We start from the raw sequence: 27,331 nt of genomic DNA, 5'->3' as shown, positions 1-27,331 counted from the left end.
TTTGTAAAATAAATTTAAATTATCAATAAACTTAGTACATACATTTAGTAATAGTTTTATAAAATATAGTTTTCTTCTGTCATTTGCTGTAAAATTATATCAACAAGACTACCCATAATGACAAGGAGCTGAAATTATACTCCTTTTTGTTAAAATATATACTTATAATAAAATATATTAACTTGATAGTAAATATTTGTATTTTTTTTTATATAAAAAGATATATTCAATTCATAAACTGTGTATTTTATATGTTATTATTAATAAGTTATTTTTATTGATGTGTATTTATTATTTTATTAATAAAATACATAAATTTTTATTAAAAAAATAAATTTATACTCAAGAGATACATACATCAATCAAACCAAAAGTAGTCTTTTAATATATATATATATATATTTTAAAAAAATAATAATAAATAACTAATTAACCAAATACTATTTTAACTTCCATGATTATAGGTAATGTCTGCATTCTTTTGCCTTCTATATAAACTGATCTTCTCGGCACCATGCATTACCCAAACACCAGAGTAGTACACTACTGCTGCTACTCAAATCACTAGTATTCTTCCACCATACTTCCAATCACTGTTGCCAGAGAAGCCATGGATTGCGACAAGAGCTTTGCGTCTCGTCACATGCTCTTGAAGCCTGATGATATGAAAGTATCTCATTTGTTTAACCTCTTGATCGACGGGGACATGACGAATAAGAGCTTTGTCGAAAGCTCCGAGCCTAGAGTTGAAAACATTATGCACCGTTGGATCATTGTCATCTCTGTCGTGGCAATGAAGGTTTTGAAGCTGGTGTCAAAACCGCTGGCCTTCACCGGCTTCGTCCTCGAATGGACCTTGAACTTTCTTTCCAATAATCGCACCCCCTGTAGGCTGATCTCTAACATCTTAAAGGGTAATACTTCATATATATATATATATATAATTTATATGAATCATTTAGTTTACCATGCAAATTCCCAGAAGTCCTATACATAGTGACAAACAAACTAATAAATATATGTTAATACTTTTCTTGCTAACATATATAATAAAGAAAAAAACCTGAAAACATATATATATATATATATTTGCAATACAGGAAAAGTAATAATACCACACAGATCATCAGCAAACTATAAATCTGTAGTCGGGTATTCGGACGAGCGGGTAGAGTTAGACAGTGGCATCCGCCCCGGAGATGACCTGTATTATCCAACATTAGCTATGATGGCTGCTAAAATTGTTTACGAGAACCCATCCTTCATTAGAACTGTTGTTGAAGATCTCTGGAAGGTAATTACTTATTTTAATTATATCAATCAATAAAATATTTTAATATTTATTAAACTATTTTCATTGAGTTTTTTTTTTTTTTTTTTTTTTTTTTTTTTTTTTTTATCATGTGCAGATGGAGTCATTGGGAAGTTTCAACTTCTGGAATGGTAATCATAATTAATTATTTATAAGATTTATCTTACTTTTTTGTTAAAAAAAATAATAATAAAATTAATTTAATTTCATGACTTATAACTAATAAAATAATCTTGATAACTTCCTATTTGGGCTCATAAAATATATTGGTTCAAAAAAAATAATTTGTACATTCTCTATTTTTAACTTAAATATTGTGTCTTAATCTTATTTTATTTTTATATATTTATTTTCACTAAATATAAAATGATATATATAATTTAACAAATTAACATTATAGGACATTTCTTTTAGTATTTTTAAACATAATCTACACACACACACATATATATATATATATCTTTTCTTAGTTCTCTTAAATTCAAGTTATATATATATATATATATATTGATATTATGTAGTGGTTGGTTGGACACTCTTAATTAATTATTGATTTATATTTTTTCTTTCGTAGATTATCAAAACAAAAGCAGCACCCAAGCTTCCTTGCTCTATGACAAAAGAGACGAGCATGATACAATTGTAGTAACATTTAGAGGCACCGAGCCTTTCAGTGCGGATGATTGGAGTACTGATGCTGATCTTTCTTGGTACGAGCTACCAGATGTTGGCAAAATCCATGGTGGATTTATGAAAGCTCTAGGTTTACAAAAGAATGTTGGTTGGCCTGAGAATGTGGTTCCTAATGACAAGCGCACGGCGCCCTTAGCATATTACACAATTAGAGACATCCTCAAAGAACACTTAACTCATAATGATCAAGTAAAGTTTATACTAACAGGTCATAGTTTAGGTGGTGCACTAGCAATTCTATTCCCAGCAATTTTATTTTTACATGAAGAGACGGAGATATTAAAGAGATTAGTTGGGATTTATACATTTGGGCAACCTAGAGTTGGTGGAGAGGATTTTGGAGAGTACATGCTGAACAAATTGAAAGAATACAACATTGAATATTTCAGATTTGTTTACAACAATGATATTGTGCCTAGGTTGCCATATGATGACACTGCTTTCATGTTCAAGCACTTTGGAGTTTGCCTCTTCTATGATAATCATTATGAAGTAAAGGTAAGGATATTGTTTTCTTACTTGATATAATTAACCTATTTATAAATTTAAGCTTCTAGTAAAGAAATTTAGTCCCACATTCCATTCTCTCATTGTGCTAAGTATGAATTGACTTAGTGGGTCATATAGGTAGAGTTGAATGAACTCAAAAGTCATTTACTTCAATATAATAAAAACACAACTTTAATTGGATTTATAACTGTATATTTAATTAGTTATGAGCTTACAAAAGTTTTTTTTTTATTTAATTAATTGGTTTATGTAGGTTGTTGATGAAGAACCAAACAAGAATTATTTTTCACTATTTAAAATAATACCCATGAGGATTAGTGCCATTTACGAGCTTATAAGAAGCTTCACAATAGCAAAAACGAAGGGGCCACGCTTTAAAGAAGGAAAACTGTTAAGACTTTTTAGGTTATTTGGATTGCTAGCTCCGGGAGTACCAAATCATTTTCCTCAAGATTATGTTAATTCTACTCTGTTATCACCGCCTGGTGTTTTCTCTCCACACCAAGACAAATCAAAATGGTGGGACAAATTAAAGTTTTAAGGGATTATGAAGAGTGATTGTAATATAATATGTAACTTATTTGTTCATGTTTATGTTCAAATGACTTGAAGCATGCACTATTTTTCTTACTTTAGTTATTGTGATTTGGAATAATTATGAAGCTTTCATGTATTTTTACCTGTTCAAATATATTCTACTATTGAATTTTAATTAATTTTCATTTAGTTTACTTCTTTTACTTTTTATTAAGGGTAAATTTTATTTAAATTTTCAATTTTATAAGATAAGAATTGAGGTATAAAACTAATGCTATTCAAATAGGAGTAAAAATATAAAAGTTTATTTTCTTTCCAATTTGGTTAAATATTTTTATAATTCATTGATTCACAGTTAAAAATATAAGTCAATTATTACAAAATTAGAAACAAGAATATAGTTAATTTAATTATATAATTATTACTAAGTTATATACGTATTGAAGATTATTATTATTTAATTAAAAATTCTTGTGTATATTGCAATTAGAATACTCTTTTGTTTTCAATGAAATAATAAATAAAAATATACAATAAGTGATACAATTAAACTAGTAATTTTGATATTTACTCTAAAATAATAAAAAGAAAAGTAATATAGAAAAGCGAGAAGGGCATGTTTGGTTGGAATTTACGCGAGTTATTGCGTTGTTAATACCAAAAATACATGATCAGCTTTCCAGAAGATTATGTATCTCTCCATCTTGATACGAATTAAAATAATATTGTCTGATAACTCATATATGCCTCTTGCATCATATATTTTCTGATAACGTGTAATTAATTATATGGTTATTTAGGGTTTTATAATTAGAACTTAATGGATCAAGAAGAGTGATATATATTAATGTTTGAAGCATGATGTTCACATTGTGATTTAGAGAAGTTTGAGAACTTTAATCCTTTTTCTTTTAATTAATTTCTACTGTTCACTAGTAAAGTTATCAATTTACACTTTTAATTAACACGATTATCTTCATAATTGTCCACGGTTTGCGAATAGCAACATGGATTAGTATGACTCGGGGCATTTTACTTCTTTAATTATTTATTATCATGTTTAACTGAAATATAGCCTAAATCAGAGGCCCAAACATTATAGAAGATTTTGGCCCAGCTACAACCCTATCACGGGTTGAACACGTGTCTCAATCACAGAGCTCAACCACTGTTGTTTGAATGGAGCGTCCGCACCGGATCTTAAGATAGATGATGGATATTATCCCCCAGCTGTCACGAAAGTAACCTATTTTGCGGCAGGAGCGAGCAGGAGAGAGAGCGATAGGGGTAGGGAGAAGGGAGGGTGAGAGAGATCTGGCAATTTTTTTAGGGTTTTGAAAAATCCTGTTAAGAGATTCAAAGGTCAGTTGAGCGCATAACAACCCCGATTTTTCTTTCGCTTCTTCTTTTTGTAATTAGAGCTAATTTCCTTCTTAATATTCTCTTTCTCAAGTTAATAAGAACAAAAAAAAAAAGATTCAATTTTCCACGGAAGAGAAAATGGTGAGTTTGATTTGGTATTTGATGATGTTTGTGTGTGAGAAAGAGGTGTGCTTATCATGTGCAGGAGGAGGCGAGTGTGAGAGATTTAGAGAGAGAAGAGTGGTCTCAGAGAGGATTTTTTTGTGTATTAGGGTCTGTTTCCCCCCACGTCCCTCGCTTTCCGTTCTCTCGCCCGGCGTTTCTTCTCCATCTCTATTTTATGGAGCGAAAGCTCGTGGTTAGTGATTTATTGCTTGTCAATTTACGGCTATGATTTCGATCTTTTTTCTTTTCCTTGGCGTGTTTGGTGGATTGAGTTTGGTTCTTCTTTATTTCACTGACGCAGTTTTGTGTATGACTAGGTTTTGGGGATTCCATGGGATGTTGATACTGTCGGATTGAGGGAGTATATGAGCAAATTTGGGGACTTGGAGGATTGTATTGTCATGAAGGTTGGCCCTTTAACCTTGCTCTCTGTTTTATTCCTTTAAGTTCATGGTAATGTAGTATCACACTGATCGGGTTGTATTATTTACCATCACTTTAGCCTCATAAAGAAAAAAACCTTTTTATATTAAAATACTCTTGTTGGTATATGTACATGGAATATATTGTTGCATCAAACACTTGGACCTTTTTTGGGTTGAAGTTAATGAAAGAAAGGGAAACAAAAGAAATTTTGGTTTTTGAAAGTAAAGGAAATGATTATTGTAACTTCTGTTTATTCTAGGTTATAGAGGAAAAGAAAGATGTATCATACTATAAATGAAATAACAAATTAGAATGTTTAGGATCTAAGAACTTATTTTTAATGTTGTGTAAAGCCCTTTCCTTTCCCGACCTTTTCCATTTCCTCCAATTTAGGCTACTTTTGTTTGCAGATATTTAAGTGCTAGATTTGCCATCAAATTTTTTGATGTACCAGTGGATTTGTATGTGTATCTGGGTATTCAGATACATCTTTTGCAACTTCGATTTATATGCTTGTTTGTTATTGATTTGATTGGGAATTGTTTGGATGAGTGGATATAGGTAAATAGATGGATATAGACATAGAGATGCAGATAAGTATTTTAAAAAAACTACTGACTTTTTCTGCTAGATAGTGCAATCTTATTACATCATTATTGTTTTTTGGGCTCTATGCTAGGGACTCGATCATGGAAATTATACACTTCTGTGCAGATATGGATAGTTTAATTACTTGTAATTTTATTTTTAATTTTTGGTTAAATACGGAAGGTGTTTGTTTTATTATTTGTGTCATATTAGGAGAGGTCAACTGGCAGATCTCGTGGTTTTGGATACGTAACATTTGCATCGGTTGAAGATGCTAAGGTATTTGCAAGTTAACAATTTCTCGTAGTTCAACTTCTATGCCTTGCATTTTAAGTTTATGGTTAATGTGCTACTTGCTCAAATTCCTTATTGGATCTGTAATTAAGAGATGAGCTTACTTGCCTGATAATTCCTAATGTGCAGAATGCACTATCAAATGAACATTTCCTTGGAAACAGAATGCTGGAAGTAAAAGTTGCTACACCAAAGGTTGGATTAGAAAATCTTGAAACACTTTTAACATCTTTTCTCTTTTCATTCTTCTTCACTTAATAACTACTTCTTTTGCAGGAGGAAATGAGGGCACCTGCCAAGAAAGTGACCAGAATATTTGTCGCTAGGATTGCTCCATCTGTGACAGAAGCAACCTTCCGTAGGTAATTAGACTTGATTTGATGTATATATTTTATGAACATGATCTATGAGCTATTATGAGAAATGAACTTTATCTTTGAAATACCTCTTTCAGTCATTTTGAGAAGTATGGCGAAATTACAGACTTGTACATGCCCAAGGTGCTTGCCATCTCCCTTGCTCTCTTGTGGTCTTGTGTACCCATGCAGTTGTATAAGTGAATGCATATTTGACTAATTTTGATATCTTAAATGAGAAGTTATAATATTTGACAATTTCTGGTCTTCTTTTAGGATCAAGGCTCAAAAGCACACCGGGGAATTGGGTTTATTACTTTTGCAAGTGCTGGTCAGTGCATTTATTTTCCTGAGTACCTCTACTTCTAGGTCGTTACATGATTATGGTGATATTTGGTTTCCACTATTAAGTTTTTGAAAACATAGATCTTTCCCTATTAGATAGACTGTCAAGTCTAGAAAGAGATTTGACTTGTACATAGAGATAGGCAGCAGTAAAACCAATAATTATTGATGAAATATGTTGAGTTTTATTTAAAAATCCTTATAGTTACCTTGATATGAGATGAAAACTATGACGGATGATTATTTCGGTGTTGTGAAAATATTAAAGCTATCAAATTCTGAACTTTGTAATTTGGCTGGCAACCAGTTAATAGTTGTGAGAGATATGGTTACCTAGCATATTTCTATGATATATATATATGTCCATGTTATATGTTATCTTTAGCTGTACACAGGAAGGTAACGTAATGATTCTACTTTGCAGATTCTGTGGAAACTTTGATGATGGATACTCATGAATTGGGAGGTTCCTCTGTAGTTGTTGACCGTGCAACACCCAAGGTAAGTTAATCATTTTCTTGCCGTTAGGGTCCCTAAAATGGGATCTAGGTATGGGGTGGTTTTGAAAGAGGAGAAAGGCTCCTTCAATCTATTAAGAAGTGACTCCTTAGATCTCTTAAAGTGAGCTCTTCAAGCTCCGAGTTTAAAAATTGAAACAGGACTTTTTTATATGAATTCTTCTTACTTTGTTTTTCATAAATGTTGCGGATTTATACACAATTTTAGACCAAGATTGGATCTTAAAACTATCTCCTAACGAATAGATAACTTCCAAACTGCCTGGAACAACTTCTGCCTACTTCTAACAATAAAGGAAATTATGAACAGTTCTAATTGACAGTATCTAGGAATTAAAGAAACTTAACACACGTTTCATTTTCATGTGTAAATTACTGATTTGGCCGCAAACAACTTGCTGTCCCCTTCAAGGAGGTGCTTATCCTGTAGTGCAAAAAAAGAGTAACAGGAAGAGGTAGTAGAAAGTTTTTAACATTGATGGCCAAGGAGAAATTTTTCATCACTGATTATAATGAGTTCCCTCTCCCATGTATCCTCCATCTCTACCTTGCTCAAGCATTTAACTAATTGTGGCCTTGAAGTAGAAGAACTAACTTTCTCTAAAAAAAGAAATTATTATTAACCTGCTGCTATGCTCTCCTTGTGCAACGTAGGCGAACTAATGGCAGTAGATAGGTCACTTGGTTGCTGCAATTCTCCTTAAGAGCAATGATGCAAGGCATTCACAAAATTTGGACCTCTCGCTCTTGAGTCAGACTGCTTGCACGGGCTGCAGAGTATTCAAAGTGGAAACTTTGGTTGTAATCCTCCCCTTCTAAATGGGAAGAGGTTGACACAACTATTTCTTCTTCATGTGTTTTTGGGTGGTGGAAGAAGCTCTGGAAGATTCAGCCACCCTAATGGATCAATATTGCCATCGAAATATCAGTCATTTGATTATATAGGAACATAAATAGCACCATCTTCATTTTCTGCTTCCACTGCATGTAGGTCATGACTTCCTTTATTTGACACCCTCCTCACATAAAACTCATGCTTTTTTCCAAAAAAAGGTGTTGAGAGAGTACCTCTGGTTGAGTGGGCAACTCTTCATGTTTGACTTCATTTCCTGCTCAGTCTTGCTGTCTCCCAGCTCTCTCGTGTGCATGATCTTCTTGGTACAGCTTCACTAATGCCCCCAATTGCTGCGGACAGGTTCCAAAATCTCCCATAACCTCCTGCTTTTGATGGTCCTTTCCTACTTTGGAATCTAGTTATGGGCCTTTTTTAAAAAAAGAAAAGTAGTATAAATAGGCTCCCAAAGGATGCAGCCTGATACAAAATATTACAGTTCTGTCAAAATAATAATCAGGTCCCCGAAGTCCTCATTAGTGGTGAGATGATGACCCTGAATAAAAAGACCTAAGATCTGGAACCAAATATCCTTAATCAAATCAGAAGTTCTATGCCCTAAAAAATTATTTTGTTTCTTTTCTTCCAAATAATCCATGAGGTTGAAAAAGGGATAAGGCCTAAATTCTTAGCATTTATCCCATAAGGTGACTTGTTAAAGAGAACCATGATCTCAAGAGTTTAACAAACTTCTTTTGGTGTTTTCCAAAGTTTGAAAAGGCTGAGCCTCAGACATATGGTCTTGAGATTAACTGCCTGACTTAACTGCATAACTCTATACAGCCCACTAAATTGCATAAAGAACTAAATACAAGGCATTATGCTGCCTAATTCAGAGGCCTAAATGAAACTAAATACAACTAACCACCGATCAACTACTCTTACTGAACTCCTGACTAGCTAGCGGACTTATAACGCATGTTCAACATGTACCCTATAATTTTATTCTGATTCATTTTTGTCTGCTGGATGAAAGTAGCTCTTTTTAGGTATTGTATCTTGTCTCACTTAAAAGTTGATTTGTCTATATATCTTATTGCCAGGAGGATGACTTCAGGCCAGTAGGCAGAATGTCACAAGGTGGATATGGTGCGTACAGTGCTTATATTTCAGCAGCTACTAGATATGCCGCGCTAGGTGCTCCGACATTATATGATCATCCAAGTTCTGTATATGGAAGTAAGTACGTCTGCATGGGTAGCATGCACTGTAAAAGATTACTTATATGGCCATTTCTCATTTTTGTTTTAATTCTGTCTCAATAGGAGAACCCATGCGTGGGATGGGTAAAAAGATTTTTGTTGGTAGGCTTCCTCAGGAAGCTACTGTTGATGATCTTCGCCAATATTTTGGTAGATTTGGTCGTATATTAGATGTTTATGTTCCCAAGGTAAATTGATGTAAATGTGGTGAATTAAATGAAAATACATAGACAAGGCAACTTTATAGATATGTAAATGTTAATGTGATGTAGGATCCTAAGAGAGCTGGCCATAGAGGTTTTGGTTTTGTGACTTTTGCTGAAGATGGTGTGGCAGATCGTGTATCTCGAAGAACTCATGAGATTTGTGGACACCAGGTATTACTCCATCAACAAATCCTTGAAGTATCAAATAGTTCCTTGGTTTCATTCTTTTATATTGAAGCATGGTTTTTTTTATTTGTAAGAGGATAAGTTTTCTTTTTGTCGAAAAATTGTGCTTAAAGCACCTGAGTGGGATTGATTTCAACAAATTGTGACATTTATATCCTTTTATTTTGCAGGTTGCAATAGATTCAGCCACACCTCTTGATGATGCCGGCCCTAGCGGAAACTTCATGATGAATACTGCTGCTGAATCTTTTGGAGGTTATGGTGGTCCTGTGCGCACTTACGGCAGAATGTATGGCAGCATGGATTTTGATGACGTAAGTATTCACATTGACCTCCTTCATCATAGATAGCCGTATTTATTGGGACCAAATAACGAGATGTTCTTGCAGCCATATGAGTGCATGTAATTTTGATATTTTAAAAGGGTTAGTTGATACGCCTTTCTTTGTCTGCAGTGGGGTTATGGAATGGGAAGTGGGAGACCATCAAGGGCAGAGTGGAGGTACAGACCCTACTAAGAATTGCTGCATTGGAAAGGAAGGATTGGCCTCAGACAGGGTCATCTTTTTAGGTTAAAAAATATGCTGCGATCTGGTCAATGGAAACTAGTGTATTAATAGTTATTAACTTTCTGGATAATGTGGGTGGGTTTTAGTTTTCCAGTAACCCATTAATTCAACGAAGACTTCCTATCTTCCATCCTTTGCCTCTGCTTCACTTTATTGAAGAAAATTAGATAAATATTTTTTACTTTTATGTCTACTTTAAATTGAATATAGTTCAAGATCATATAATGTTGAATAATTTGATTACAGTATTAATGAATTAAATGGTAAATATTATCAAATTAAATCAATTAGATTATCTACAGGATACTGGGAGACAAAATATTAGAGAACCTAATAAAAAGATCACATTTAGAGAGGATATCGCCTTGTCTATTCTGACAATGAAAATATTTATCCGACCATGAAAAAAGACAGACGTTAAACATGGCTGCTCCACTCTATTGTCTGTTTGGTAAAACACTCACTACAATGCTCTAATACTCCACATCAATGGGGAAAAATAAATAAATGACATTACGAGGTAACAGGCAGAGATCTGATGCAAAAAATTTGAATCAGAAACTCTGGCAAATGGATAACGGATAAATAAAACTCAGAGAGAATGCAAGAATCTACACAGCCTGACAGGTGAAGCAACTCCTCAGAGGATTCATTTGAATGTGCTTATGGAAAAATGTAAGCTTTTCGGAATTCTTTGCAGTGTGATGCTCTTCCTCAAGAGAATGCAAGAATCTACATGGCATGACAGGTGAAGCAACTCCTCAGAGGATTCATTTGAATATGCTTATGGAAAAATGTAAGTTTTTCGGAATTCTTTGCCGTGTGATGTTCTTCCTGCCTATTTGACACTGAGCTTCTCATTTCTTGGGCTTTCATCTGTGCTGTTCTGAGCTTTTTCAAGATCTTATCCATCGACGCTGATTTCTTCTTCTCCAATTCCATCTGGACGAATACAGAAGATGAGTAAAGCAGTCACTTAATTAACAGAACTTTCATACACACAAAAAAAAGAAAAAACAACTACAAAGATTTTACTGCAATTACTCTTAAACTACAAGAGCAAAACCATGTTTGCTCAAAAAGTATAAATGGATGGACCTCAAGTTTCCGAATGGCTGCCTCAGCTTTTGCCTTCTGTAAATTTTCCCATGCACTGATCTTGGCTTCCTCTCTTTGTAACCTGCACACCAGATTAAACAACCCTTTCAATAGGTCCTTTGGCATTTCAACAAGCCTATTCACCTTCAATTAAAATGTTCAAGAGAAATGATGACCAGCCTCCGGCCAATGTCTCCGTGTAAGTGTAACTACGCCAAAATGATAGCCTTCCCGGCCGGCAGCCAGCTCCAGATTTTCTAAATATTTACTACTAAAAAGAAACTTGATTCATATTATTAAAGTGAATGAAGAAACGACAAGAGAAGAAGCTGCTTTAATTTGATCAGAAAAGAGATTTATCAAAATTCGATATCCATGTTCTCTCCTCCATAAATTTCAGGTGGAAACAAGACGAAAAGCGCATTATGAGTGGTGTTTGTGTCAGAAAATTCTCTCCTAATGAACCACACATAAAAGAAAGCCAATTTGTGAATAGACGTACTTTGAGATACTTGTTGCTACATCAGCAATATCCCAAGAAGAAGCAGAAGCTCTTCTACTACTCTTATGGAAATCCTCAATATCGGGCAAACCTTTCTTGATAATTCTAGATGCATGTCTTTTTGACCACCTAATCATGGTGGCTCGTTTGTCGATTTGGACTTCTTTGATCTCAACCTTAGAAGGGTGTTCCTGTTGTAACTCAACAATGGAAAGGACCGAAGGGGGAGGTGAAGGACAGGCAGAAGAAGACCTCTCCCTTGGAGATGGTGGAGCACTATCCTCAGGACTCATTTGTGTTGCCATATCCTTCCGGGAAACCACAGGAGAAACCACAATTTCTGCTTCTTTAATGTCATCGGTCTTCTCATCTGTAGAAGTTATTGAGAATTCAACATCAGAAAACACAAGAACAAACAGAAATATCTCCAAAAGTTATGACATACAATATCTTATGTTTTAGATTACATTAATCCTCTGTCTTCCTATTAACATAGTCTCTGTAATGTAGTAGCCACCAACTTTTATCATGATACTAAAGACTCCTACGACTTAATTTTTCTTCCCATATGTAAATACCAGATTCAAAGTTTCGAAGATGATAGGAAATATACACAACATAATTTTACAAGTTTCAGTTCATGCCCCAGTTATTTTTAAAGTGAGAGCAATGTGAATGAACAAAGAGGGAAGAGTCAAGTTCTCTTGTTTTCTCAGGTGAAATCTACATCCTCAAAAGCTACTTTTCCTATCCGTATGACATTCATTTCATCTAAGACAGCTGTTTTGATTGAGCCACTCCACTGGTTGCAAACCCATTTTTCCCCGGTCCCCACAAGCAATGGCTGCACAATAAGACTGAAACTCTCTGTTTACCTTTTGAGTTCAGGGCCAGATGATCCTGACTCAAATTTAGAAAGACAATTGCCTCCTAGCATTACTTTGATTTTGCTAACATTCCTGGAACACCTTCAATCACTATCTTATGAATCCACCATTAATGGGTGATCAAGTGGATTGCTGAGGCAATGGGTTAATGAGCTATGGCTAAAATGCCACTTTTGACTAATAGAAATCCACCCAAGGAACTAAATTCCATAATCAGATAATCCATATATGAAACTATATATTATCCAAGCTTCAAAGCAAGAGGAAAAGCGTAATAAACCCAGAAAATAATCATTAGATCACACAAGAAAGCAAGCAACTTTCGTAAATAGATCAAGAAACTATGTCATCCCACTTCCAAAAGCAAGGTAAAATGTTATACCCAGAAGGGAAAACATTCAAAACTTATACCTTGAGGGCTTGGCAGGGAAGCTTCACTGGCTAAATCTGACCAGAAGGGCAAACTAGCTAACCTCGCCACACAACCCTCCCCACCGCCGATATTGCCGCCACCACCAGCGCCACCATAACAAAGGGAAAGCCTATCATCCACCAAAACCCCAGTGGAAAACGGCGAACCCACCATCAGACTCCTCATGCTCCCGGCTTCGAGAACCTGAAGAGCTGGCGAGCAGCTTGAATAATAAGCAAGTCCCGGTGGCATAATAGGGCCGCTTTTCGACTTGAGTCGTCTCTGCACGACAAGCTGAGAATGCGAAGAAGGATTCTTGTAAGCACCACCGCCGCCGGGGTAGCCGGAAACCGGACTACAAATCCACCTCTCTGCATCTTCCCACTTCGAGGGCAACGTTCTTCCACCATAAAACGGCGTAGTCAAGGCAGATGCCGACCCGATATGTCTCCTGCTACTACTGCTCGATGGGTGCGGGACTCGCTCTGAGCACCAGCCCTTTTGACTCAAAGCACCATTCTCTCGATAATCTGGCGCTCCTGGGCTCGGGAATGTCCCTAAACTGTGCGAAGAAACAGAGCCTCTCCTCATCGTTGTCAAAATCTGCGAAGTGGACTTAGATTGTTATTATTATTTTTTTTCCACTCCGTTTATTCGCCACAATGAGCTACAATTAACATTTTTGTCGCTTGAAGAACACGGTAGAAGACGAATTATGAAAAAAGAAAAAGGACAAAGTTTTTCTGAGAGGTGGTTTTTACTGGGTGTGACAGATGAAAAACAAAGAGGTTTTGGCTTCGATTTTTCTTTTCGCCGATTTTGGGATGCGGAGTTTGTTTGCATTGAGACAAGGGTCGTGAATGGCAGCATGAATGGTTCCAGAACACGACATTGAAGCATGGAAATTACATCTTTAGGAACTGGTTTTTTCTTTTTTAAATTTTCTTTTCAACATCATTCCATTTTCCCTTTCATTTCATTTTTTAAGCAACTGATCTCGTTCTTCTTCCTTTTTTTTTTTGTTTTTAATTTTCTCCTCCTCCTCCTTAATGAACAGCTGATATCGTTGTTTCCAAGTTTCCAACTTTTTTCTTTCTGGCAGGAGTAATTTTTTTTCCCCCCTCCTTCTACAGGCTGTTTGATTGCGAGATTAGAATCTGACTTGCCTGTCGTTTCGCCTGTGTAATATATTATGATTATACAAAGGCAACCTACTTTATTATATTAATTAATATAGTAGGATTATTAATTGTTAATTTTTTCATTAATGATTAATTATTGATTTTATTCTATTTGAGAACTGTTGTTTCAAACTTCTATAATTTTTTAATTGTTTTAAAGATTTATAATTTAAACCCACAATTCCTTTTTCTAGACGCAAACATATTATATAATTGTATTCAGAATTGTAAAAAATTTAATAAAATAAAAATATAATATAATAAAATTTTAATTAATATTAAACCAATTAGTGCACAATACCTACAATATAATATCAGAATACAAAATTTATATGCATGGAATAAATCACCAATTTAAGACACAACATAACATTTGTAATTCTTATTTTTAGTTTTCATTTTTTTTTTATATGTGGTTAATTTTTTTTTTTAAAAAATAATATTATGTTTTATTTGAATATATAAATATATATATGTATATATTTATAAAGGTATAGAAAAATGCTCACGTGTGAAACTGACAGAAGAAGGACAGTAGTTTATATGAAATCAGCAAGTTAAGATTTTTGTCTCATTCCCACTTGATTAAAATTTTAAAGCTCAAGAACTCAATCTACTTTTTATCCAAACTTTAGACTACTTTCCAGTTTCAACTACCCTCCCTTCCATTATTAGTATCTTTAAAGATTATATATATATATATATATATTTATGTATGTGTATTATGAGACGAACCCAAATAGTATATATATATATATATTGCTATATATGTATAGTATTAGTAAGAACTTAGTTCTTTATGGAGTAATAAGAGGATGGAAGTTCAGAAAAAAGAAAGCGTAGAGTGGTTGGAGATGGACTGGCAGGGCCTGCAGCAGGCAAAGACTAACATGATGACTGTTGGCTGCAGCTCAAGACCTCCCATTTTTGGAACTTTGTAATTATTATAATAAGTACCAACGTCAGTTAATTATTACTTTGCTTCGATTGATTATCGCTAATCTTCATTAAATCCCGACTTCTGGTGTTACTAATAATTTTAACTTGACTGGGCAAAATGATAATCACCGGCCAATGATATTAGTTTAACTTACCCTAATTTTGAGTCTCTGTATGATATAACATAAGTTGTAAAGTAAAAAATGGATTAAATAAAGACAGAAGTAGGGTTTATAAAAAACGAAGAAATGAAAGTAGTGGGGGGGGGGGGATGTGAAAATTTGTAAGGTAGCGGAAACGAAATGATGAAGATGATAAAAATTATTGGGTTTATTTGTTTGGGTCTACCTACATATATATATATTATATTATATTATATACTAACCTTAATTCTATATACCACCTCACAATATCATTCATAAAATATAGTTACAAATGGAATATATATATATATATATGTATATGGGATATTGACGTTTCAATTATATCTATGTAATAATTGAAAAGTGATATTTAATTAATGTGTATATATATATATATATATATGTATGTGTGTATCGAACCGATACGTTAAAATTATTTAATATTGAAAATGATGGTTTTCAGCTTGTACAAAAAAATCATTCTCAATTAAGAAATTCAAGAAATCCCAATTTTGGAAATACGAAGATAAATTTCTGTGATCAAGGTTAAATTGCTTTCGTGGTTAGCGGAAAGCAACATAACACGACTCGTGGTTTACAATTTAAATGTGGGCTTCAGGCCCGGCCCATTAATTGTGAAACCCAATTAAGTTTAATGTAAAAAAACGTTATTTAATTTAATGTAATATTTAATATAATATCATAGCGGCATAGTTCATTAAAATAATGTAAATATCTAAACATTTAATATTGAATTATTGGGGTGAGTAAATTTTGTTCTCTAATTTTAAGATAATGTTGAATTATTTGAATTATACTAATTTATATTTATCACACCAACTGTCGCACTCTTAATTGCATTATTTTGGTCAAATCTTTTTTCGTTAAATAATACGAACAATTTTTTTTAATTTGTTTTTTCTTCAATTTTATGATTTTCTTTTTTTTTTTTTTTGAGAAAAAAATATATATAATTGTAGAATAAAGCGACGGCCACAGACGTAAATTTCAGATATTTTTTTTAATATAAAGTTCATGTGTGGTTCGTATGGTGAAAGAGAATTTTCTGCCACGTGGCACTGGAATCTCCATGACTGGTGCACCACATTTCTCCCCAGCTATCTCCTAAATATAGTCTTGATTTTATACCCTTCTCCCAAAAACAAACCACATATATATATATATATGTATATGTATAATTTATACCAGCACATGATTATTCTAGTTATATATAGACGTAAGCAGGCAGTTTTGCCATCACCTTCAATCGTAAGTCCATTTTAGGTTCTTTTCTTCTTCTTCTTCTTCCAATTGATATTACAATTCCATACGCAGAGCAAGTACTTTTCTTCTTCCTTTTCATACAAGGGGAAGTTGAAGAGACTCGCTTTCATTTCTCAGTTAGCCAAACACCTCTCACTCACCAAAAAGATAAAGTAAACAGACCTAGTTTTTTTTTCATAAACTAATAAAATGGCGTCTTTGCTCTGCAACTCAATCAACCCATCAACAGCAACACCAATGTTTTCAAGAACCCACTTCCCACTTCCCATCTCCAAGTGCTTCTTTCTTGAATCACCGCCGTGTTCGCAGCATGGCTTCCATTTAACAAGCAAAACGTGCCATCAGAAGAAGCGGCTGGTGCAGGCGAAAGCCGCAGTGACGGAGACGAAGGAGAGTAGCGGTAGGATTGAAGAGAACCAGTGCGAGGAGAAGAAGAAGCTGAGGATATTGGTTGCCGGCGGAGGGATTGGTGGCCTGGTTTTTGCTTTGGCGGCTAAGAGGAAGGGATTTGAGGTGCTGGTGTTTGAGAAGGACCTGAGTGCTGTCAGAGGAGAAGGGCAATATAGGGGTCCTATTCAGATACAGAGCAATGCGCTGGCTGCATTGGAAGCCATTGATTTGGATGTTGCAGAGGAAGTTATGACTGCTGGGTGTATTACTGGTGATCGGATTAATGGCCTTGTTGATGGGGTTTCTGGTTCTTGGTGAGTTCTTTTTTTGGATTATTTGCTTCATAAATCTGTTTCGGTGGTTAATTGATTGATGTGTGCGAGATGAAATTCCTTTTACTTGCTGAAGCTCGCAGTTTGTGTTTGTTTGCTCAAGACAAATTCAAAATTTTCCAAATCTTTGTACTTTCTGATTAAGAAAATAAATTATTTGTATAAGTATGAAAAGCTTATAAGAAGCTATTCAAGTAGAATTAACTACTTCGGCCTTATTTAACAACCTAGTTAAGTGTAAAGAAGATAATTCTTAATTTATTCAAACGTATAAAAGGAGAAGAATGAATGTAGTTGATGGAAAGATCAAATTAGAATTATGTTGCTTGGTTTTTCCAAAATCATATGTCTCAATCTTAATTAGAGCAGTATAATCTTGGTTACTACTAACTAAAACAAATAATAAACCAGAAACTACAGTAAAATGGAAGTGAATTTAGGTATTTATCAGAAAGTAAAGAGTGAAAATGTTAGAAGTGATAACTGCATTTAAAAAGGATATCTTTTTAGATTTCTGTTTTTATTTTCAACAAAACAGCAGGACAGTTAGGTGTTCCGAGCTCAATGATTTGGAATAACCTATGAGTAGAAATATGAAACAACCAACAAAAGTAAACACAATCGGTTCATTTCAAACCTTTATCTGAAAATCATAGAAAACAGGATTTGAAATGAACCTATTACATTTATGGGTCTTCCAACTCTCATACGATATCGGATTACCTGATAAATTTTCACATCAGAAATGCTGTGTTTCATTTTTAGAACATCAAAGTAAGAAAAATTTCCTTATTGACATAAAAATAAGAAGTTTTTCCTTCCTGCCGAAATTGGGTAGGATTTCAAGGGTAATATTTCTGTGTTTGACCATCTTATTTGAGGCAATTTTTTGTTATTCTTATCATCACATTAAGCAATGGATATGGTTGTCAGGTACGTCAAGTTTGATACATTCACTCCTGCAGTGGATCGAGGGCTTCCAGTCACACGAGTTATTAGTCGAATGACTTTGCAGCAAATTCTAGCTCGTGGACTTGGGGAAGATTTTATCATGAACGAGAGTAATGTTGTTGATTTTGAGGATGATGGAAATAAGGTAATATAGTATATCGAATGTTTAAAAATATTCTTGACTCAGATTTTGAGCCTGAGCACATTTTACTCATTTGTTTTTTTTTTTTTTCATATTAAAGTAGATGCATTTGGAAACTGATTTGTTGTATGATTGTCACTTGATTATCAATTTGAGAAATTGTTTGCACTTTGATCATATTAAAATTTAGGTTACGGTGATTCTTGAGAATGGAAAGCGCTATGAAGGTGACCTTCTAGTTGGAGCTGATGGAATATGGTCGAAGGTATTTTTCTAGTTTGCATCATGTCATACGATATATGAACTGTTGAATGTGTGATTGTGCATCGGTTCTATTAGACAAGTTAGTTTTTGTTGTAACCGTGAAATCTAAGGATGATAAGTTTGCTGGCTTAATTAGGTGAGAAAGAACTTATTTGGACCGAAGGAAGCCACATATTCAGGTTACACCTGTTACACTGGCATTGCAGATTTTGTACCTGCCGATATTGATTCTGTTGGGTATGGTCTGCTTTACTCTGGGAATAGCATGCCTTACAAACTTTTTGATCTCATGCCTTCTAAAATTTGGAGCAGTCACCGCCTATCTTTATTGATTGGAGCTTATTATGATTTAACGCTTATATTGGCTCTTTTCTTTGAAGGTACCGAGTATTCTTGGGCCACAAACAATACTTTGTTTCTTCAGATGTGGGTGCAGGAAAGATGCAATGGTATGCATTTCACAATGAACCGGCTGGTGGAGTGGATGGTCCCCGTGGTAAATATCCTTCCTTCTATATTGATCTGTATTCACTTGGAATATATGTTTTTGGGAAAATTGTAAAAATATTGAGATTTAAATATGTTGACAACTTAAATTCTTATTTTTTAGTTTGAACAATTAAACAATGAGGTTTACCAGTCAAACAAACTAAACCTTCTATCCAATTTAGCTCACCATTTCCATCTCATGATTTAGCCAGTAATCTCCACCATTAGAATTATCATTTAATTTGTAAAATCCAGAGTTTTGTTGTTCAAACTGGGTTTTAAGTCTTAATTTGTATAAATTTGAAGATTTTTAATGTATTTTTCCCTATATTAGTTTTCTACCTTAGCAACGCATTCTAAAATTCAACTCTTTGGACTCTGAAAGCATCATATTTGAAGTCATCTGCTAGAAAAAAATGATGTGCCAAACTCCCCATATTTTGGAACAATTTGAATCTCGGTGACAGCAGCATAACTTCATTTTCATTTTCTTTTCTGTTTATGTTTGATATTTTGCAGGTAAAAAGGAAAGGTTGCTAAAAATTTTTGAGGGTTGGTGTGACAATGTGATAGATTTGTTACGTGCCACAGATGAAGATGCAATCCTCCGACGTGACATTTATGATCTAACACCAACCTTAACTTGGGGAAAAGGCCGTGTGACATTGCTTGGTGATTCTATCCATGCCATGCAGCCAAATATGGGTCAAGGTGGATGCATGGCTATCGAGGTAAAGATTGCAAAATTTACTATGGTATCAATATTCTTATATAACTCCTTAAGCTTGTGTTAGAAATCCAAAATTTATGTAGAATTTGTTTACAGATTCACACTTATATTAAGTAGAACATGCAAAAATCCTACCGAAAGGAACAGAAATGAGCTTCAATAAAATTTTCACGTGCATAGTTCCCATTCCACAAAGAATTACGAACATAATTTTTATCATCTTCTAAGAGAATTTGTAATCTTAGTTAAAATAAGATTGGACTTTTAATTGAAATTTCAAATAAACTCTAGATTTGTTCCAAAGCGAACCTAAATTTTCTCATCTTTTGATTTTCCATACATCAACAAGTCTCTCCCTTTCACAGGTGAGGTCATGGTTGATTCTCCTTTATAAATAAACATCCATGGTCAGCAATATACTAGTCACCAATTCTTGTACTCTCACCTTGGTAATTACTTTACTTCTGAGAATATATTACCTTTACATTTTATCCTGACTTCAATGAAGATTGCTCCCTTTTGGATAGCTGTAGCTATCTCCAAGGATCACCCATACTTTTTAGTCACTATGCCCAAGTGATACTCCTTTTTTGGGGGAAAAACCGCAAATATCATTCTGTGGGGATGATCACTCTCACATATAAATATTGACTTATAAAATTTTAATTTGTTTTGATATTGCAAATTGTAAGAGTAATAAAGAATATCTGCATATCTTATTCTCTCGTAATCTAGATTAAATTCCACATCAGTACAGAAGCAGTTGACTAGGAAAAAAAAATGTCAATTCATACATGAGCGAAAACTTTTTGAACTTTGTGCTGATCAAATTCCTCCAGGATAGTTATCAGCTTGCATGGGAACTTGAGAAAGCATGGAAACAAAATGTCGAGTCAGGAAATCCTGTTGATGTTGTTTCTTGTCTAAAAAGGTAAGATTTTAATTTCTGCTCAACTAATCCAGAAAACAAATCTAGGTTGGCGTCTCAGTTTTTCTGCTAAGAACTATAGCAGTACAGATATAAAATGCAGAAAGGAAGAATATGTTGAGGTGATTTGTATGGATAAACTTCGAAAAAAATGCCTATGCATAATGTGTCCTAGAATTTACAAGAATCATAAATGGGTAATTGGACTGTCATGTATTTCTGCAAAACTAAAGTGATCTTAAAAGTTTTCAGTTATAGGATTCGATGCTTATCTGATTGTCGCCAAAATATTGACTCCCCAAAATTGTACATGGCATCTTGTTACAAGACAATGCTGTCACCATCTGCCACTACTGACTCTGATAGGTGATTCACATACCTCAATTATGCTCTGCAGCTATGAAAGATCCAGGAGACTGCGAGTTGCCATTATCCATGGAATGGCAAGAATGGCTGCTATTATGGCTTCAACTTACAAGGCTTACTTGGGTGTAGGGCTTGGTCCGTTATCGGTGGGAATCTCTTTTGATAATAAGATAAAAAATAATTTATGATATGTGGTTGATGCTCCGCTTGATTCTCTGTGTATAATCGTTCTCTCCTATCATATGTTTTGCAGTTCTTGACAAAGTTTCGGATACCACATCCAGGAAGAGTTGGTGGGAGATTCTTTATTGACATAGCTATGCCGTTGATGCTCAGTTGGGTTTTAGGAGGTAACAGGTTAGATCTTGAAGTCCTCTTCCCGTCCTTTCTCTCCTTTCTGTTGCTGAAAGTTGGTGTGGAACTTAAATTTAGATCTTTGGAGAAATTCAAGCTATTTTACAAAATGTGAAAAGTTTGCCATATTAGAAATTTCACATTATAAAAGATCTTCATTGAGTTCTGAGCCAGTGGCTAGTTCTAGATTCTAAAAAATGAAAAGCATTGGAAGTGGGACACAGCCCTAGAAAGTATTATGCTTAAAATAAATTGAGGACTTCCTAAACTCATTTAAGTTGAAATGAAGAATTTTATGTTTCTTTTGCAGCTCGAATCTCGAAGGGAGGTCTGTGTGTTGCAGACTCACAGATAAGGTATGTCATTGCCCAAGAATTTGCTATTGCATCAAAATATAGCCCTTGTACAGGGTAACATTTATGAAGTTGTTGAAGTTCTTGGCTACTAATACTATTTGACAATTTTTGAAGGCTAGTGACCAATTACCTAGGTGGTTTGAAGATGATGATGCACTTGAGCGAGCCATAAGTGGAGAGTATGTATAATTGAAAACTCATGTCCTCCCCGACTTATTTTCTCTATATATATATACACTTCTTTTCTGTCTGTTAATTTAATAGTATATTTAATACTTTCTTTTGCAGGTGGTTCTTACTACCATTAGGAAATGACAATGTTGTTTCTACAGCAATTTGTTTGATTAGGGATGAGAATAGATCTTGTATAGCTGGGTATGCATTTAATTGAAGATTCGTATTTTTGTGATAGAAACATAATGGCAAAGTTACTCAGCATAGTTACAAATGAGATCATCCTTAACATGCTATTTTGATTGTAGGAGTGAATCAAAGGAGGATTTTCCTGGAACTTGTATTGTGATTCCATCACCTCAGGTTTTCCCAGATGTTCTGTTTTCTGTTATCTTTATTAATCTACTATGAAAATAGTTTCTTAGAGAAAGATTTAAGTCAAGTAAGAAAAAGGTGTCCTGTTGAACTTTTGTGTCAGGTTTCCAAAAGCCATGCTTGTATCAGCTATAAAGACGGTGCCTTCTTCCTCATTGATTTACAAAGTGAACACGGAACCTATATCACCAAGTAAGTTAATAGAACATGTATCTTTCTGGTCCTAGAAACAATTTCATTGAATTTTCTAACTTTTTCTACTTTACAGTAACGAGGGAAGGAGGTTCCAGGTGTCTCCTAATTTTCCTACTCGATTCCGGCCATCTGATACTATCGAGTTTGGCTCTGATAAGAAGGTGATAAACATTTTTTAAACGCCAACACTTTCTTTGAACAGGTTGAGCAAAACCTTTTTTATTCTTTGGAAAACACAAGTTGAAACAGCCATATAGACAGGAGCATTCACAACCCTACTACACCATGCTCATAATATATCTTTTCAAACAAGTGGGTTCTGGAGTATGTACTATGAATTTCAGGAAAACAACAATTGACACATGCACGTACTAGACCCGAGACTCTTCCATAATAATTGCTTAACTAACAAGTAATTTGCAGGCCGTCTTTCGCGTTAAGGTGATGAGAACCACTCCAAAAGGTGCAGAGGAGGAGAAGAGACACGGTGGAATACTTCAGGAAGTGTAAAAAAAAAAAGGCCTGATTTTATCGTTTTTGGAGGAACACGGAAATTTGTACAGCAATTATTTGGAGCAGCAAAGTAATTTAGGCTGCAACTTGTACAATATGTATGACAATAACAGTGAGATGATAACACAAGAAATGCATTTTGTACGAGTCAGAAAACCTGGATTTGAAGAGGACAAGAGAAGATAATGGGTATATATAATGCCTTTCAGTGCTACGTACGTACACACACACATACATATGTGTATATAATGAAACTTGTTGATGGGTTATAAAGCTTTTGAAATGGTGGAAGTTTGTCATTGAGATTATTGGTGATTTTGGTACTGCAAACTTTGTTGCGGAGTAGAGAAGAGGGAAGCAATTAAGAATTCAGTGACAATTCGGGACCCAGTTGTAGTTTTTTGTCAAAGAAGAGCTTTTGAACAATTATTTTCCTAGTTTATGTTATATGTATATTTTCTGCTGTACACAATTTCCACCCACGATCATGATTCCCTAACTCGGAAAGTAAGAGGGACCAAATTGCAGATTCCACATGGTACCGTTTGACAATGTTACACCAGGACCAGAGCCTCAATAATTGCAAAAAATAAAGATGGTCACTTTTATAACTTCACCAATTACAAGAGTCAAATAACGTAAGTACATGTATGTGTATACTTGGTAGCTGGGATTCAACTCTCTCATAACCCACCATTTACGCGCGTATGTGTATATATATATATGTATGTATGTTTTTTATGCTCACAAGTCGTATGGTTTGCAATTATGACATCACACGTATCAGTGACTGACCCACTAACTTTCTACATCATTAAATTAATCAGAGGGGTAGGATTTGATCCGACGTTGTTGATTGCGGACGGTGAAGGCGGGTGAGGTTATCGGTTCCATGAGACTTCATTTTCAGGTTTGTCGAGAGAATCGGAGACAAAACCGAGCTCAGCCCATTCTCTTTTTTGGTGGTGGGGGTCAGGTATTACGTTTTATTTATTTATTTATATTTTAATCGAAGAAAAGAAAGGAGTGGCGGCACGTGAAAATGGATGAGATGACACGTGAGAGGAGCAACGGTCGGTTGAGTTATGGCGGTGGAAGATTGGAGGTAGTCGGAATGACCGTTGGCCATTAAATGCCTTTTCTCTCTCTGGTTCGGAGATTCTGCAATCTGCCGCTTCTCCATTTTCAGTTATTGCTTTCCCTTCTGACTCATCGTCCAAGATAAAATACAATAATGATTTGGGCTTTCTTTTTTCTTGGGAAATTTTATATATTTATTTTGTGTTTATAATGCGGGCTGTGTCCGCTTAACATTTATTAAGGTTATATACATTATAATTATTACACTAATAACTCTGAGGTTTTTGACATGGCTTATACCATTGTAGTAAATAGGAAGTTAGGGTTGATGTGTTTTTGGTAGTTTAGTCATTTGACAAAAACAGGGAAGAAACTTTGAGGGCGGCATCATCAAAGTTTAAGTGGAATCCATACAAAAAGCCCCAAAAGCTCTCTCGTCTTTTGGTCGTCCTGCAAAAAAATCACCCTTATCGTGCGGACATTTTATACGTATAGGCCAGGATGCCATCTACTTGTACTCTCATCCAATGAAATAACACCATAATCTAATTCAACTGGTTGATTAATTTCCGCCCCCCTCAAGGAAGAAAAAATATGAACACAGAACCCAAAAACATTGATTGGTTGACTTGACTCACAAATTTTCATCATCCGTACTCTTCTCGCGCTCCTCCACATGTGCCATCTGCGCCGAGATGCTCCCCCATTATCATACTTACAACCCTCCTTTCAAATTTGTATGCTCGGTTTGAATTTTCTTTTACTTTTTTTTTTACACTGTGATTATCATTCTACAGTAAAAAAAAAAAAAAAAAAAAACTGTACAGTTTAGTTGTGATACACGTTCAAATTTTCTTCTTACAGATTTGCTACTAAAGTAAAACAGTTTTGCTTTTTTGTGTTTTTTAATTTTTGGGTTCCGTAGCTTTTTCACGGTAAATCTCAGAATATTGCAGAACCAAAAAACTCTTCACACCTCGTAGGTTTTTACTGTGTCGCCGGACTTCATTTTCACTATCTTTTACACAAATTCCAAAAAAAAATTGAAAAAATATCTCTCAAAAGACGAGATATTTCTCTTTCACTTCACTTGCCACCACTCTCGTGTTATCAAAATCACAAGGATTTTTTTGTTTTCCCCAGAAAATCCACCAAATTTTTATAAATTTCTTAAAGCAAAAAACGACGTAGTTTCTTCTCTTTGCTTGATTGAGAGAGCTCCGCGGTCCAGCCTTCAAAAAAGAAAGATGTGGTTATACACACACACACGTGCACTCGGTTTGCTCGTTTGGAAAGGTGAGCCAGTTTCACAGTTCGCACCAAAATAGTATTATTTTTATATTAAAAGAATAATAAAAAATTATATATATTGAAAAAGAAAAATAGCTACAGCTGTACATTTTATTTTATTTTATTTTTTATAATTTATAAATTGTGTTTTCAAGTTTTAACTAACCCCCAAAGAGGGAAATATGCAAACACCGATCAATGATGCCTTCAAATTGTTTTAAAAATAAATTATTTAAAAAAAAAGAAAAAAAGCGCAAAAGAATCTCTATTTTCTATGCCGTATCATGACCGGGACACCGACTCGGCAAGTTTGCCCATTTTCTCTACTAGCTCGGGGGATAACTTCTTAGCCGGTTTCCTTTCCTTCTCCTGTCGGAAATTAAATCCGAACGCCTCCGTCACCTCCTCCGAGCTCCACCCCGCTTTTCTCAGCGACTCCGAAAACCTATCCGCTTTCAACAGCAGGGCGTCCAGGACGACTTGATTATCCAACATAATCATCTCTCCCTCGAAAAACCCCGAGGCCGACACGTGAACGATCTCTTCTATGTCGGATTCGCTCCATCCGCCTGTCCTCAAAACCGACCCGATTTGCACTACGTACTCGTCCACCCATTTCGGGATTTCGGATCTGGGCATCTCCAAGTATCTCTCCGGCGACGAAGAAGACGACGATGACGAGTTCCTACGACGGCGATCTACGGCTGCGTCACTCCAGAACTCCACCCATCTCGGGGTTCTGGTTCCGGATACCGCGCCCGCATCCAAACTTGTACGAGAGAAATTTGAAGATGACCCCGCACTTTTTTCACTCACCGAGCGTTGCTTCTTGAGTAGCAGTGGATCCGTTTCGGAGCTCCGGAATAGCGACTCGCGTTCGAAGAAATCGGACAGATCCAAACCGCAACAGAAGATTCTATTCTCGTCGATGAAGAAAATCGGATTGCCCGCCAAGGACGGGTTACAGGGAATGTAGCAATGGTTGAAGATGGGCACTAGGAGGGGAGCCCTCTTCAGAGCGTTCCTCGCGACCCGCAAACCCTTTTCCGGGTCCGATGGCCGTGGCCCCCACGACTTGGACCAGAGCGCGTTCCGGGCGATTTGGAAGGAGATGGCGGCGATGGGGAGGTCGAGGGAGGCACGGAGGTGAAGCCGAGCACCGGGAGAACGCCAGTCGGGGAAGCCAGGACCGACAGGCAAGCCGGCGGAGAGTATCGCTCTGAGATCCGGCGGGAATGCGAAACCGAACTCGGCCTCTGCGCGGGCGAACTCTGCGTCGGATAGACCCGCCTGTACCTGAACCCCCGAATTCTTCAAATGGGTTATGACCTTCTCCGCCAACGAGGAGAAAGACAAGAGACCGTTACGGACTGGCAGCGCAGAAGGCGTTGACGGAGCAGCAGCTCGCGCAGATAACCTGCGCAATCCGGCTATGTGTGCCGGGTTGAGACCGGTCATCCTCCGGTCGACGTCGACCATTGTGGGCGACAAAAAGAAAGTTTTTGTCTCTCTCTTGTGCCCTTGTTTCAAAAGAATTGTTGCGGTCGCAAGCCAGAAAAATACGAGAGTCTCTGGTTCCTCTCTCCTCTTGGGCTTTTTGGTGTCGAATGTGAGAGAGTGAAGCGAGATGGTAGGAAGGCGAAAGGGAGTAAACGGTAGTATAGAGTTCAGTAGGGTTGAATATTTATAGCTGTTAGAAAGGTGGAGCCCAGCATTGAGATTGTGTCGAAATTTGTAATATCGTCGGGGGGGTCTAATAAATATATATATATTTTTCCCCCTTAATAAACGTTGT

The 27,331-nt window shown here is 35.6% G+C and overlaps 5 protein-coding genes across 6 annotated transcripts; 3 read left to right on the top strand and 2 right to left on the bottom strand.

Moving 5' to 3' along the window:
- The first annotated feature begins 503 nt into the window (after positions 1 to 503).
- Positions 504 to 3,231, top strand: LOC110814417 (alpha/beta-Hydrolases superfamily protein). The gene is made up of 5 exons (XM_088217065.1): positions 504 to 914; positions 1,101 to 1,294; positions 1,410 to 1,443; positions 1,887 to 2,503; positions 2,769 to 3,231. Exons 1-5 carry the CDS (start codon positions 611 to 613, stop codon positions 3,054 to 3,056), a joined length of 1,437 nt encoding a protein of 478 aa, XP_088073191.1. The 5' UTR covers positions 504 to 610; the 3' UTR covers positions 3,057 to 3,231.
- A 1,044-nt stretch (positions 3,232 to 4,275) lies between these two features.
- Positions 4,276 to 10,342, top strand: LOC110814382 (RNA-binding (RRM/RBD/RNP motifs) family protein). Of its 2 annotated transcripts, XM_022041822.2 has the most exons (14): positions 4,276 to 4,414; positions 4,620 to 4,772; positions 4,897 to 4,986; positions 5,807 to 5,872; positions 6,017 to 6,082; positions 6,164 to 6,249; positions 6,342 to 6,387; positions 6,520 to 6,574; positions 7,013 to 7,089; positions 9,042 to 9,177; positions 9,264 to 9,388; positions 9,473 to 9,577; positions 9,763 to 9,906; positions 10,048 to 10,342. In XM_022041822.2, the coding sequence occupies exons 2-14, from the start codon at positions 4,755 to 4,757 to the stop codon at positions 10,108 to 10,110; spliced, it is 1,077 nt and encodes a 358-aa protein (XP_021897514.1). In that variant the 5' UTR covers positions 4,276 to 4,414; positions 4,620 to 4,754; the 3' UTR covers positions 10,111 to 10,342. The 2 variants fall into 2 exon arrangements, with proteins under 2 accessions (XP_021897514.1, XP_021897515.1); XM_022041823.2 differs by lacking the exon at positions 4,276 to 4,414 and having other exon boundaries at positions 4,609 to 4,772.
- Positions 10,343 to 10,482: 140 nt separating this feature from the next.
- LOC110814474 (Remorin family protein) lies at positions 10,483 to 13,792 on the bottom strand. Its single transcript, XM_022041956.2, has 4 exons — positions 13,060 to 13,792; positions 11,762 to 12,131; positions 11,260 to 11,341; positions 10,483 to 11,103 (listed from the first exon to the last, which is right to left on the bottom strand). Exons 1-4 carry the CDS (start codon positions 13,649 to 13,651, stop codon positions 10,894 to 10,896), a joined length of 1,254 nt encoding a protein of 417 aa, XP_021897648.1. The 5' UTR covers positions 13,652 to 13,792; the 3' UTR covers positions 10,483 to 10,893.
- A 2,710-nt stretch (positions 13,793 to 16,502) lies between these two features.
- Positions 16,503 to 23,474, top strand: ABA1 (zeaxanthin epoxidase (ZEP) (ABA1)). Its single transcript, XM_022041950.2, has 16 exons — positions 16,503 to 17,311; positions 18,263 to 18,425; positions 18,613 to 18,687; positions 18,823 to 18,923; positions 19,067 to 19,182; positions 19,695 to 19,906; positions 20,745 to 20,836; positions 21,231 to 21,345; positions 21,453 to 21,556; positions 21,864 to 21,909; positions 22,024 to 22,088; positions 22,198 to 22,284; positions 22,392 to 22,446; positions 22,562 to 22,650; positions 22,727 to 22,814; positions 23,077 to 23,474. Exons 1-16 carry the CDS (start codon positions 16,797 to 16,799, stop codon positions 23,161 to 23,163), a joined length of 2,010 nt encoding a protein of 669 aa, XP_021897642.2. The 5' UTR covers positions 16,503 to 16,796; the 3' UTR covers positions 23,164 to 23,474.
- Positions 23,475 to 25,596: 2,122 nt separating this feature from the next.
- Positions 25,597 to 27,254, bottom strand: LOC110814469 (uncharacterized). Its single transcript, XM_022041951.2, has one exon. It carries the CDS (start codon positions 27,013 to 27,015, stop codon positions 25,819 to 25,821), a length of 1,197 nt encoding a protein of 398 aa, XP_021897643.2. The 5' UTR covers positions 27,016 to 27,254; the 3' UTR covers positions 25,597 to 25,818.
- Between the last annotated feature and the right edge of the window lie 77 nt (positions 27,255 to 27,331).

Source organism: Carica papaya, chromosome 4 (genome assembly GCF_054855325.1).
Source record: "Carica papaya isolate Zhongbai chromosome 4, ASM5485532v1, whole genome shotgun sequence".
NCBI classification, from domain to species: Eukaryota; Viridiplantae; Streptophyta; class Magnoliopsida; order Brassicales; family Caricaceae; genus Carica; species Carica papaya.
The sequence above is the reverse complement of the archived record's forward strand: the minus strand, read 5'-3'. Positions and strand labels throughout refer to the sequence as shown.

Bases quoted from the DNA above. Each gene is read 5' to 3' on its own strand.
- LOC110814469 (XM_022041951.2), bottom strand. From the start codon at position 27,015: ATGGTCGACGTCGACCGGAGGATGACCGGTCTCAACCCGGCACACATA.
- ABA1 (XM_022041950.2), top strand. From the start codon at position 16,797: ATGGCGTCTTTGCTCTGCAACTCAATCAACCCATCAACAGCAACACCA. The intron at 20,837-21,230 runs GTAAGATTTTAA...TATGCTCTGCAG, and splicing joins GTTGTTTCTTGTCTAAAAAG to CTATGAAAGATCCAGGAGAC. The intron at 21,557-21,863 runs GTTAGATCTTGA...TTTCTTTTGCAG, and splicing joins TGGGTTTTAGGAGGTAACAG to CTCGAATCTCGAAGGGAGGT.
- LOC110814417 (XM_088217065.1), top strand. From the start codon at position 611: ATGGATTGCGACAAGAGCTTTGCGTCTCGTCACATGCTCTTGAAGCCT. The intron at 915-1,100 runs GTAATACTTCAT...TTTGCAATACAG, and splicing joins GATCTCTAACATCTTAAAGG to GAAAAGTAATAATACCACAC. The intron at 2,504-2,768 runs GTAAGGATATTG...TGGTTTATGTAG, and splicing joins ATAATCATTATGAAGTAAAG to GTTGTTGATGAAGAACCAAA.
- LOC110814382 (XM_022041822.2), top strand. The intron at 5,873-6,016 runs GTATTTGCAAGT...CCTAATGTGCAG, and splicing joins CATCGGTTGAAGATGCTAAG to AATGCACTATCAAATGAACA. The intron at 6,388-6,519 runs GTGCTTGCCATC...GTCTTCTTTTAG, and splicing joins CAGACTTGTACATGCCCAAG to GATCAAGGCTCAAAAGCACA.
- LOC110814474 (XM_022041956.2), bottom strand. From the start codon at position 13,651: ATGAGGAGAGGCTCTGTTTCTTCGCACAGTTTAGGGACATTCCCGAGC. The intron at 12,132-13,059 runs GTATAAGTTTTG...TAACTTCTACAG, and splicing joins TTCCCTGCCAAGCCCTCAAG to ATGAGAAGACCGATGACATT. The intron at 11,342-11,761 runs GTACGTCTATTC...TCTGGTGTGCAG, and splicing joins GTAGCAACAAGTATCTCAAA to GTTACAAAGAGAGGAAGCCA.